Source organism: Catharus ustulatus, chromosome 1, assembly GCF_009819885.2.
Source record: "Catharus ustulatus isolate bCatUst1 chromosome 1, bCatUst1.pri.v2, whole genome shotgun sequence".
In the NCBI taxonomy this organism is placed as follows: Eukaryota; Metazoa; Chordata; class Aves; order Passeriformes; family Turdidae; genus Catharus; species Catharus ustulatus.
Window position 1 is genome coordinate 155,300,453 of NC_046221.1, and position 13,014 is coordinate 155,313,466.

Consider the following 13,014-nt stretch of genomic DNA (forward strand, 5'->3'; position numbering starts at 1 on the left):
TCAACTGGACAGGAGACAGTAAATATAATAAAAGGCTTCTAGGGTAAGAGGAGAGGTCACTCCTAAGGATCACTCCAGAAATCACTCACCAGTTACCATCAGAGGCAAAACAGTCACTGATGGCCTGAGTGTTGGCCAGTGGTGGATCTGTCTTAGACCCAGCTGACTTTGGCTCTGGTGGACATGGGGGAAGCTTCTGCAGCTTCTCACAGAAGCTCCTCACTACCAAAGGCTTGCCACACAAACTCAATACACTTTAAAAAGTTGTTAAAGGTCACTCACAAGCTGACTGTGATCCAAAACACGCAGTTTCCAGAAACACACTATGCCTAGGAAAGCCTTTTTATTAACTGGTGGAAACTTGACATTTGTTTTACTGATCACATCCACGGGGATGTGATGATGCTGACCTTGCCATTACAAGCTTGAGTGCTCTGGAGAAGACTCCTTGAGATTGTTCCCAGAGCACTAGGATGGCAGCAGTGCAAGGGCCAAATGCTAGACTTGGCTCATGGTCACTGCCTTTATCATAGGTCTCTCAGGCAGAGCAAAACACAGCGATAAGCAGCAAACAGAGCAGTCACCACAACACTGGGTGTCACAGTGGGCTGATCACACCAGCTGCCAAGCACTCACCCAGCCACTCCCTTACCCTGCTCTCAGCAGCATGGGGGGAGGCTGGATGAATAAAAGCAGGAAAATCTGTGGGTCAGGTGAAGCTGATTTAATGAGTAACAAACAGAGGCAAAGACAGGCCACTTGTGAGGCTGCTGCCAGGCTGTGGCACCTCCAGGACCATCTCAGTGACTGCCCTGAGTCTTTTTCTCCCTCACAGCATCACAGATGCCAGAGTCACAGAACTGGTCAGGCAGGAAGGGACAGCAGTGGGTCATCTGGTCCAACCTCCCTGCTCAAGCAGTGTCATTCCAGAACACATTGCACAGGATTGTGTCCACTTTAATTAGCGGAGAGACTCCACACCCTCCTTAGTCAATGTTTCAGTGCACGGTCACAGCACACTAAAGTTCTTCCTATTCAGCTGAAACTTCCTGTGCATCAGTCTCTGCCCACTCCCTCCTGTCCTATTACTTGACAGCACCGAGCAGAACCTGATCCATCCTCCTGACACCTCCCTTCAGGTACTCCTGGACGAGATCCTCTCTCGGCCGTCTCTTCTGTGGCCGAGCAGCCCCGGGTCCCTCAGCCCTTCCCAATAGGAGAAATGCTCCAGTGCCTTAGTGGAGCACCTTCCCCACTGGACACATCCCATTTCTGTGGCGGGGAAGGCGGTGTGGCGGTGTCACTGTCCCCAGCCCGGTGTCTGTCGGTGCCCCCAGTGTCGCTGTCCCCGTGTCCCTAGTGTCGGTGTCCCCAGCCGTCGGTGTCCCCGTGTCTCGCTATCCCCGCATCCCTAGCCCGGTGTCGGTGTCCCCATCCAAGTGTACCGGTGTCCCCAGCCCGCCATCCCAGCCCACTACCGGTGTATCCCCAGCCCGGTGTCTGTTGCAGTCCCCGTGTCCCCAGAGTCACTGTCCCCAGTCCGCCGTCCCAGTCCGCTGTCGGTGTCCCCAGGCTGGTGCCCCCGTGTCCCCAGTGTCGCTGTCGCCAGCCCGCTGTCTGTCACTGTCCCCAGCCCGGTGTCTGTCGCAGTCCCCGTGTCCCCATTGTCGCCGTCCCAGCTCGGTGTCTGCCACAGTCCCCGTGCCCCGCCACGTTCCCAGTATCCCCATGTCCCCAGCTCGCTGTCGCTGTCCCCAGCCCAGTGTCTGTCGCTATCCCCGTGTCCCCAGTATCCCTATGTCCCCAGCCCGCGGTCCCAGCCCGGTGTCTGTCACTGTCCCCAGCCTGGTGTCTGTCGCAGTCCCCGCGTCCCCAGTGTCGCTGTCCCAGCCCGGTGTCTGTCCCTGTCCCCAGCCCGCTGTCGCTGTCCCAGCCCACCGTCCCAGCCCGGTGTCTGTCGCTGTCCCCACATCCCTGTCCCCAACCCGCCGTCCCAGCCTGGTATCTGTCGCTGTCCCCATGTCCCTGTCCCCAGCCCGCTGTCGCTGTCCCCGTGTCCCTGTCCCCAGCCCGCGGTCCCAGCCCGGTATCTGTCGCTGTGCCCGTGTCCCCAGTGTCGCTGTCCCAGCCCGGTGTCTGTCCCTGTCCCCAGCCCGCTGTCGCTGTTCCCAGTGTCCCTGTCCCAGCCCGGTGTCTATCCCTGTTCCCAACCCGCCGTCCCAGCCCGCTGTCGCTGTCTCCATGTCCCTGTCCCAGCCCGGTGTCTATCCCTGTCCCCAGCCCGCTGTCGCTGTTCCCAGTGTCCCTGTCCCCAGCCCGGTGTCTGTCGCTATCCCCATGTCCCTGTTCCCAGCCTGCCGTCCCAGCCCGCTGTCGCTGTTCCCAGTGTCCCTGTCCCAGCTCGGTATCTATCCCTGTTCCCAACCCGCCGTCCCAGCCCGCTGTCGCTGTCTCCATGTCCCTGTCCCAGCCCGCTGTCGCTGTCCCCACATCCCTGTTCCCAGCCCGCCGTCCCAGGCCGCCCCGCCGCTCTTTGTCTGGCTCGCGCGCCGCCCCTGCGCAGTCACGTGCCGGGGGCGGGGCGCGTCGCGCGGCGGTGACGCGCGCGGGGCGCGGGCAGGATGGGGCGGTGAGGGGCGGCCGTGCCGGAGCGCCCGCGGCAGCCGCGCCGGGCCCCGTGCGAGCCGAGCGGGCGGTAAGGGCCGGCGGCGCGGGGGCGGCGCGGGGGCGGCGGGGAGGAAATGCGGAGGGAGCGCGGGCGGCGGGGTCCGGCGCTGCCCGCCCGCGGCCGGGCCTGGCGGGGCGGCGCCCGCGGCTCTGCTCGCGCCGGGCCCCGCCCGCGGCCGGGGGTCCGGCGGGGCCTCCCCCGGGTGTGCCGAGCGCCCGCCGGGCCGCGGCCCTGCCGCTCCCGGCCCGCCCGGGCTGCAGCCTTTGTGTGTCCGTCCGTGCCTGCAGGAGCTCCGCTGCGGAGCGGGGCCGGCCGGCGCTCCCCCCGCACTGCGGGGCAGGCAGGCTCCCACCCGCTGCCCGGCGCTCCCGCTCCCCAAGCGGGCTTGCGGTGGTGGGAGCACCGCAGAAAGTCACCGTGATAGCGGCAGTAGTTGTACAGAGAGGGTTTTTTTTCTTTTTTCTTTTTTTTCCTTTTACAATATAAAATTAGAAGGCAGTTGCGACCGAAGCTCAGTGCTAGGAGTGCGGCTCCAGAGTGCCGGGTCTCAAATGGGTTTTTGTTTATTTTTTGTTTGCGCTAATTTCGTCTCACTTGTCCTTTAGGCCATGTTTATCTGTTCTTGGTAAGGTAAGTTTTACTTGGTTTGCCTTTTCTACACCCGAGGAGAGCACATATGTTGACTATAGGTAAATTTGCTTTAAAAGGATGTGAAGGAATTACACAGTCTAGTACAGTTCCAGAGATCAGCATTATGGTCTTTTTTTCTTATTATTTTTTAACTTAAGGTTGATAACAGATTATTTTTGAAGGGAAATAAATCTGAATAAAAGTGTGTACAAATTTTTTTTATTTTTTTTTTTTTTGGACCTTGCCTGTATTTTTGTAAACTAAGCAGTTAGTACAAAGTCAGGATCAAAATTTTGTATCATTTTACCCTCTTGAATATATTTGCTGTCAATGACACATTTTAAACAACATAATATGTTTTAATGCAACTTTTTTCCTTCCTTCAAAGGTGGTGAAAAAGGCAGTATCAAGATGACTAAAAAGCCTCCAAATCGTCCTGGAATCACATTTGAGATTGGTGCTCGTTTGGAGGCACTGGACTATTTACAAAAATGGTATGGAAGACACTGTGTAGTATTTGCTGAGAACATAACTATTTTGTGTAGTTTATGTGCTTTGATGACTAATTATAAAAATCAGTGCACCTATTAATTGACAATTTCCACACGTGAACACTATGTGTTTCCCCCTAAGTCTGTTAAAACTGTTAGCTTTTAGGAATATATTGTCTCTTCAGAAATGGAGCTAGACTTCTCTGGATTTCTGTTTATTTGCTCCTAGTGGCTTGTGCAGCTGTAATAAGCAGGGAGCCTTTCTGGAGTAGTGTGGAATTCAGTGTCATGGCCGAGGTGATTGGTGTGTCAATGAGGCAAACCTCAGGATCAAAGACTTCTTTTGTTTTCATTTGAAGGCACGCAAGGGGAGTTGTTTTGTATTCAGTTGTCACACTTGACAGGTTCACAAAAATGATTCTGAGGAAAAAAAAAAACCACCACGTCCTGAATTGGAGTTCATGGGATAGGCAGGTACATTTGAGTTTGTATTAAACAACTGGAGGAATAAAGTGCTTAAAACTCTGCAATTGTGAGTTCAAAGACTATAAAATAGGAATTGTGGGCACAAGGACTATGCTGTACAGGAGCTTTTCTGATGAAATAAATTATTAGTAGAAATTTTATTAAATCATGTGGCCTAATTTTTTGATGTGCACTGGCTAGTTGAGTTTGAAAAGTCCCTGGTTTTGTCAAAGTAGGTGGCAGAAGTATTTGATGATTCTACCTAAAAGTTTTTTCTTAGCTGCTCTCTGATTTATTAGGGCTAGGAAAGGTAGGGATATGTACCTGCTTTTCTGTTGCGTTTCTGGAGAGCTCAGCATGTTCCTGTAAATATCTGATCCTATGAACTCCAAGTGATGTGAGAGAGAAGTCTGTGTATTATTGACATATCTGCTCCACTGTTTCTGTACTCTGTGTAAAAACTTGGATCAAACTTTTTATTTGTGGAGCTTTGATTTTAATTACAGGAAGAGTGTTTGTCTTAATAAATGGGCTTTAAAAGACTTGGTTTATAGAACTGTTCTTGTTCTTACCTGTTGCTGTAGATAGGGTTTTCAGCATACTGATTTCTGTTACTGAATGTCAGGATAAGGAAAACATCCAAAATAGAGCAATGAAACTTTTTATAATATCTTCTCTGACTAGAGGTAGTTAATTAGGTAGCAAAAACTAATGCGTGAAAATAGCTTAATTGTATCAAAAAGACATTACTGAATATCCAGAGTGTAGTTTGTATCAGATCTGCCCAGCCTTTTCACAGGGAAGATTTGCATGTCAGTGCTGGAGTTCTTGTCTAGGTTTGGATTGTCAGGCATGACCACGTCACAAGCTCTGCAGCTGAGTTGCTGGGCGTTTTCAGGAAGAGTAGAATTTATCCTGAACTTTCCAGGAACTGATTTATCATCTGTACCACCAGGTAGAGCCAGGTCAAGTTTAATTGCGTGTAAACCTTTGTGGTGCCATATACAGAAGAAAGTTAATATCAAAATTTAGCAATTGCAGCATCAATGAAACAGGTCTGCATTTGCAATGAACTAGTATTACAAACTGAATTAATAATACAAAACCAAATACCTTGTGGCAGAAAATCTGCTGTTGTGCTGTTATTAGGGTGCCAAGGGTTGCAATGACAGTCTGTGGGATTTTTTTTGGTTGGCTTTCTGTTGCATAAGGGGGTGGATGTTTTTAAAATTCTTTCTATATATATAATCTGTATGCATTCTGCTCATTTGCATGCAGAAATACGTACTTCAAAGAAAATAAACTTGCTGAACTTACATGAAATATCTTTATTATTTTTTAACAAAAGCCAAATTGAAGAGCATTGGTATTGCTTATCTCAGGCTTTCTGCAAGTGACAAATTGAGAACACTTCCTGAAAAATAGCCTTTAAAAGGATTTCAATTTTTTGTCTCCATTTTTTGAAAGCTTGCTGTCATCTAATGATCATGACTAGTTAAAATGCTAATCAAGAAGGGCTTCTAGAGGATGTAAGAAAAAATATAGTAAAGTATGTTTTTGTTTTTTGAGGATCTTTTGCAGGTCTTACATTTTCAACTGTGTAGTAATTGCTGAAATTGAACTCATGGTATCTGGTGTTCCATTTATGTTCTGTAAACATTTGAGATGTCATTGATGTGTCTTGGCTACTTACTGCTTTAGAGCCCTGTAGTTTTAAATGAAGTTTTTGCAGACAGTGTTTGGATCACTGGTATCATTTGTCATGTACTGTGACAGAGTAGAAGAAAACCTGGTCAAACTGGTCAGCAAAAACAGGCTGTCAATGAGCTTGTTTATTTTTGCTTTATTGTGGAGATAACTGCAATTGCTGCTTAATCAAGTACAGCAGTTACACTGTGGCAGGGGATCATCTTGCATAAAGAATTTGTACCACTTGTTCTGTTTAAATTTGCTAAAGCAAACTATGGACTGCAGCTCTAATCAAAACTGATATGATCATCTGTCAGCAGATAATGAATTAGATGGGATTGAAAATTACAAAATAGAAAGTTATTAAGTATGTGAGATGATCAGGGCTGGAGTGTATGCCATATGAAGAGAGAGTGAGGAAATTACTTCTTTAACTTGGAGAAGGCTTCAGAAATCCCACTATCAGCCTTCCAATACCTGCAGAGTATTGTCACCAACAAGACTTAGCCAAACCCTACATACAGGTAGTTAGAGGACAAGACAACAGGTACAAACTGAAAAGAGGGATTCAGACTGGGTTCGAGGAGAATCTTTTTCCTCTTGGGACAGTCAAGCAGTGGATTAGGCTGCCTGAAGAGTTTGTGGAGTCTCCAACATGGGATTTTTTCAAGACTGGGGTGGATAAAACGCTGGAAAACCTGGCCTGTTGCCATAGCTGACCCTGCTTTGAGTGGGAGGTTGGACTAGAGGCTTTCTGGGGTTGCTTTCAGTTTGAATTCCCCTGTGATCTCATACAAAAACTGATACATGTGCATGCACCCTCTTCTGCCTCTTGCTGACACAGCAAATGAAAAAGCAGTAGAGCTGCACATACCTGCAAATGCATGTCTGTGTGTAAGACAGTTCTTGAGCTGTCAGCTCTCATGAGTAGGGCACAGTTCCTGCAAAGCTGATGTATTTAAGGTTGGTTGTCAGAACAGCAGTACTTCCTCTTGGTATATTTGATTATCTGAATGCATTTCCCTCTCTTCCCCTGCCCCCCCCCAGTATGGAGGAAGTCTTTTCCCTGAAAGACTTTGAGAAATCTTGCTTGGTACAGTCCTTGCTTCAGATTTCAGTCAACTGAAAAGAAAGAGAGGCGAAGACTGCTTTACATTTAATGCAATATATGTTTAATAAATGTGGGGATCTAGAAACAGGTGTTTGTATGTGGATTTTGCAGACACTGGAACACTATTTGTGAGAAGTCAATACAGAGGGTGTTTGGTTTTATATCCTCTATGAGGTAGAAGGAAACACTTTTTAAACCAGTGTTGCAAAGGCAAGAAGTATGAGTGTGTTTGTAGGTGCAAACTTAGGCAAATTTACTAATGTTTTATTTTTTACAGTTTGAAATGCTTGTTGTCCTATTTTACAGGGCAATTTGGCACTTTTTGGTCACTTTTGAAGGGTTGAAGGGATGGGTAAAAAAAGTTCTGTCTCTTTGGCTGTTAATGTGTGTTCAGTGCATCAGTGCATTGGAAAAAAATATTCAGTGGCTTGGTGTTTTTTTCTTTCACTGTCAAGAAGTCAAGCAGGGAATCTTTAATGATTTTTTTATTGTATGACTGTTAGAACACTGTTGTGGCCTGACCAGGGCTTCATAGTATAAGGTTTTAAACCATATCACCATATCAGATTCTGAGGCTTTCCAAAAATATTGCATAATTCTAATGGGTTGGACTTGCCAAGATTGGAACCTGAGAATGGAGGGCATGCAATGTGTAAACTGGGCAGATAAATTCATCTAACAGCAGTTCTCTTGTTCTCTCTTTGAAAAACAAGAACAAAACCCCTGAAATTTGGATGAAACTTAATTTGTGATTACTACATACTCTTTCCAGCACCTTTTTTGAAAAAGCACACCCAGAATTTGCAGAATATTGTTTCTTCCCATTAAAAAAAATACTTGATTATTGAATGTCGATGTGCTGGTCTGTTTGAGTCTTCTTTTTTTTTCCCCTCAAATTTTAGTGTGTTTTTCTGGTTTGTGCTGATGAAATGTTGTCAAATCTGGTTGTAAATCAGTTTCATTGTGATGGCTTAGTGTGGCTTACTTGCTGGGGGAATTAACCTGACTGGAAAGTTGTTTTGGCCTTAGATATTATTATTCTTTGGTACTAGTAAAGAATTTTATTTGTATCCCCCTTTGCAGTATTTCTTCAAATGCCTGCTTGTAACTTTGTGATGAAAGGAACTTGCACATAAAATCCTTGAAGTGTATGAGATGTAGTCATCTTCATATTAATCTTTTTAATTCATTAAATTGGTTCTTTTCAGTAAGAGTACAAAATCAGCAGAAAGATCTTTCTGTGCAGGGGATAATTTGCAAGAGTAAGTTCTGCAATACTTATGTTCTGCTCTTTCCCACTGTGGGATCAGTATTGTGAAATATTACTGTTTGTACATATTTGTGGCACAATGTGTGCCTAAATTTAGTGGATATTGAGGATAATAGTTCGTTGCTAAATACAGAGTTGTGTTTGGGTTGCCTAATAATCAATTGCATATGGCATGGGTGGTTCCATCTCTAAGGATATATCATGGACTTTCAGAAAGACTTTGATAGCAGAAATTGTATTTTGACAAAGAGAAATTAACTTATAAATTCCTTGAGCTTCATGTCTTACCTGAAGTGATCTCTAATGAGAATTGATGTTTTGCACATTTTTTATTAACTGATGCTAACCTTTTCTCTTGATTTTGTATATATATTAATGTCTTGATTCCTGGCTTGCTGAATTGTCTTTATAATTATCTTTAAAAAATATTTGTCTCTAAACTGTGCTCTGCATTTTACTTTCCTCTCTTACATGGTTTGCTCTTTCCAGGACAATGCTGTGTTTTCCCACTTTATCCCTTCTGTTGTCTCCTCACTCAGTGCTTGGAATGGTGTCTGCTGCTGATCAGAGAGCTCCTGACCATAAGAAGGGAGCTGCTATAGGGATGCACCATAATGGGAACATTGGAGATGTGTAGGAAAAGGAGAATTCTCCATTTGGTTGGCCCTGAATTTTGTAAAACAATCATAGTTTTGCATCACTGGTGGCTGGTGTGCGATAACCCTGAGATTTCTGACTGTACTGGGAAGGGACATTGCCTCTCTTGGCTTTCATTTCACTGCTGCAGCACAAGCTCTCGTTTCTGATGGCTGCAGAACTTTCCTGTTGCTTTTCTGGTGCTTTTCCTTCTTTCCCTCTCTTAGATACCTTCTGTATCTTCCTTCTACTTGTAACTCCTTTAGATTACATTGTTTCTCACACGCTTACTGTAATAACAGTAACTTTACTTTTTCCTCTGCTTTGCTCCTCTTCGACTTATTCTGAGGCTTAGTGTCAGGTTCTAAGTCTGAAACTGGAACACTCTGAAAGATGAAAAAAGTTAGAAATTTTATAATAAAATTTCTAAGTGGAGCAACATATGGACTTAAAAAGAAAGTATAATCAGAGGGCAGGGCTTAGGAAAGTCATCTCATGGCTGACTTATTTTCTTGAAGCCTTGTTCAAAGTTAAACCAGAATGTTGCTGCTGGGATACAGGTTTGACCCATGAATTTTACTGTTTTAACTCAGGAGATCATCAACTTCACCATTCTTGTTAGATTGTTTTTGTTGGTCTGCTTTAGAGGGGGAAGAGAGGCTAATCTTGTAGCTTTGAAAGACTTGAAAAAGTATCTTGAAAAAGATTTTATTAGTGCAGTGGCAAATGAGATTCTTCAGTTTTAGACTAAGACTTTGTAGACTAACCTCTTTGTAGAGTTTTTTTGGAAGTTCAGTGAGAAAAAGCTGGAGTCTTAAGGAATGGATATAAAAATATTTAGCATTTCTGAAATATATGGATGAGAGAATACAATGAGCTTGGACTTCCTCTGAATTCTGATGTGAGGGTGAAATGTGTTTGCAGTAGTAACCTTGAAAATCAGAGAGATTTTCTTAATCAGCAGCTCCTGAGATATTTAATGTTGGGAAGCTGTATACATCACTGCAGTTGAAGAAGTAGGACAGGAGAAAAGGAGCAATTTGAGATTGACATATTTTGTTTTAATGTGTGAGTCCAGTTACTAAGAAATAAGGAAGCCTGTACTTCCTGACAACTTACATTTTAGTCAGAACATAGAGACTCCTTTTAGAGCACAATCAGTACTTTGGAGAGATTACATTCAAAATTGATGATGTTGACAGGTTCCCTACGTATGTCAGTTGCCTTTCTAGCTAAAGAATTTGCAGTAGGATTGGAAATTGGTTGCTCAAGCTCTGCTCTTTTATTATTGGTCCACAGTAGTACTTGGTTTGAAAAACAGGTTGTGAAAGTTAAAGGTGGCTGTCCTTTTGCTGTGGTCTTTCTTTTCCATACACATGTTGTTAACTTTAGAACAACCCTAATATAAATGCTGGTAAAAAAAAAAAAAAAAGCGATGTAAGTAACTTTTTTTTTTTTTTAGGAGATTCTATGCACTTTTGAATCTGTTTCAATACTTCTGTGAAGGGCAGAAAGAGCTGAATTCTGCCTGATTCCAATGTTCACTGTTGTGTATAGATTCTTGAATTAAATGTTATCCATTCAATTCAGTTACTTAGCCTTTTTCAGACTTGGAGAGTTTTCAGTACAAAAGTATTAATACAACTTTCTGGAAGTTCATGTAGGCAGTATCATGTCTAAACCAAGAAAGAAACCTTAGAGACTTAGCAGTTTGTGTTTAACACTCCAGGTATCCATCTCGAATTGAGAAGATAGATTATGAAGAGGGGAAGATGTTGGTGCATTTTGAACGCTGGAGCCATCGCTACGATGAGTGGATTTACTGGGACAGCAACAGGTTGCGACCTTTGGAGCGACCAGCATTAAGGAAAGAGGGGCTGAAGGATGATGAAGAATTTATTGTAAGTAGCACATTTATTTAGTCTTAGACTTTTGTAAACAGCTCCACTTGTTTTCCTACATTAAATCTCTGTAATAGTTATTTTTTTTAGGAAAAAAATCGAAATTATTTAATTATTAATTACTGAATTTGTTTCAAATAGGATTTTAAACCTGGAGAAGAAGTCCTGGCTCGTTGGACAGACTGTCGATATTACCCTGCAAAGATTGAAGCAATTAATAAAGAGGGTATGTATTGCAATGGTGCATTGGTAAAGTCTGCCTGAAAATGCTGTGCTGTAGGTTTAGTCTGCTTTAAAAAGTGATGTAGCTCTAAAGTTTTCCTCTCCACCCCAGTATGAAATGAAAATGTTTTTATATATCAAATTTGATAAAATGGTTGTCTTTTATCTGTATCAAATTTGAAAACTGAAATTTCTCCTAGAAGGCAAAACGCTTTTTTTAATGTTTTCACTGTGATCAGAAGCTCCTGTGCATAGTCTTAGGACTATTTTGATTTGGCTAATGTTACATTTAAATTTTCATAATTGTTTTAGTTCTCTTTATCGAAGAAAAATAATGGAAATAAGAAAATAAAGGAACACAGGTTAAGTACTTCACAATGGTAATATTCCTAATGAACATTAGAAGTTGACATTTTTGCTGTAGTTTAGAGCAAATTAGGATTTGGATGTAAGTTGAGCTGTTTCCCTAGTGTGACATTTGAATTACTACATAACTGTTTCAATGAATTATGTGCAGAAGTGACTCGATAGCTTAAACATACTTGATATTGTCCAGCTGGATAAAGAGTAGCAGTATTAAAGCAGGGTTTCACTGGGCCCTCTTTAATGGTTTTTTTGTTCCTCTCTTGATCCTGACTAGTAGTAAGTAACACCTGGTTATTCTTGTCATACAAAGTAACATGCAAAACATAAAGCTTTCATAGTAACAAGGTGTGTTTGTTTCTTAACTGCTCTAAATTATTCCATCCATCATTTCTAGGAACATTCACAGTGCAATTCTACGATGGTGTCATTCGGTGTCTTAAAAGGATGCATATCAAATCTATGCCAGAGGATGCAAAAGGGCAGGTAAGAATATTAAAACAATTGCTTTCCTAGGTTTTGTGTAGTTGTTTGGGTTTTCGTTATTTTGTTTATTTTGTTATTTTTGTTATTTTTTTATTTGTTTTTTAATACCTTGAGAGCATAGAAGTGTCAGTAGCACAACTAGATTCAGACTAGTCTTTATTCCAGGCCCTGCACTGCCTTGCTTCACCAGTTTATGGATGATGCCTCAGAGTGTGCTGCTCAAATGGCCATGCCTCACTGAAATGTCTGGCTGCTGGACACTCCATTGCCAACTAATCTCTTCACAAAGCTTTGTCTTACAGAGGTTACAAAAACAGGGACATCCAATGACTTTTCCCTCTGGTGTCCTTTCAGGAAAAAAAGCTTTAGCTTATCAGCAGTCTGTGCTGCTGTTGTTTTTTTTTTTTTTAAATGTATTCCCCACTCTCTGCCCATGTTTGCTACTATGAGAACTTTTTGCCCATGCGTTCTTATAAACATGACTTTGGGGTTTTTTTCCCCATATGTCAGACCTTTTGGGCAATCAGACAGATAAGTATTTCTTGTCTCTTATAACATCCAGTTGCTGTTAAAGAAGAGATGCTTAATAGAAGTTGAGGGAGACTATGAAGTAGAGGATGTGATTTAGTCACTAGGCCTGTCTTTGCTTGTGAAAGGGAAACATCACTGAAAATTCTTAGATGCTTTCAGTGCAAATGCCATTGCATTTATCTTGCATGGTAACCATGTTCTCATATTTAATGAGAAATTACTCCACTGAAACTATTTGAGACAAAATCCATGAAAAATAGTCTTTATTCATGCTTAATTTTCTTCAGAATACTCCTAACTTCGCAGACTTCAAATATTTCATGATTGCCATTGTAGCCATCCATATTGTGACCAGGGCAGATGGATAATTGAATTGGATTGCAACATCTCCACATCCTGACCTCCAGGGTAAAGGTAGCTGTATGGTAGGGTTGATCCTCTATGCAAGGGACACTGGACCTTAGTGCAGATACCACTGCATTATTTAAAAGATGTTTCCTGAAGGAGATTAAACTGAAATCTATAGTCACACTAACCCTGGCTTCTTGCTG

The 13,014-nt window shown here is 43.2% G+C and overlaps 1 protein-coding gene across 1 annotated transcript in view; it reads left to right on the plus strand.

Moving 5' to 3' along the window:
• Positions 1-2,640: 2,640 nt before the first annotated feature.
• PHF20L1 (PHD finger protein 20 like 1) overlaps positions 2,641-13,014 on the plus strand; it is a 57,119-nt gene continuing 46,745 nt past the window's right edge. Inside the window, exons 1-5 of the mRNA XM_033072343.1 lie at positions 2,641-2,695; positions 3,687-3,792; positions 10,690-10,861; positions 11,003-11,087; positions 11,844-11,932. Of these exons, the coding sequence (XP_032928234.1) occupies positions 3,710-3,792; positions 10,690-10,861; positions 11,003-11,087; positions 11,844-11,932 (429 nt within the window). The 5' untranslated portion in view covers positions 2,641-2,695; positions 3,687-3,709. The remainder of the gene's footprint in view (positions 2,696-3,686; positions 3,793-10,689; positions 10,862-11,002; positions 11,088-11,843; positions 11,933-13,014) is intronic.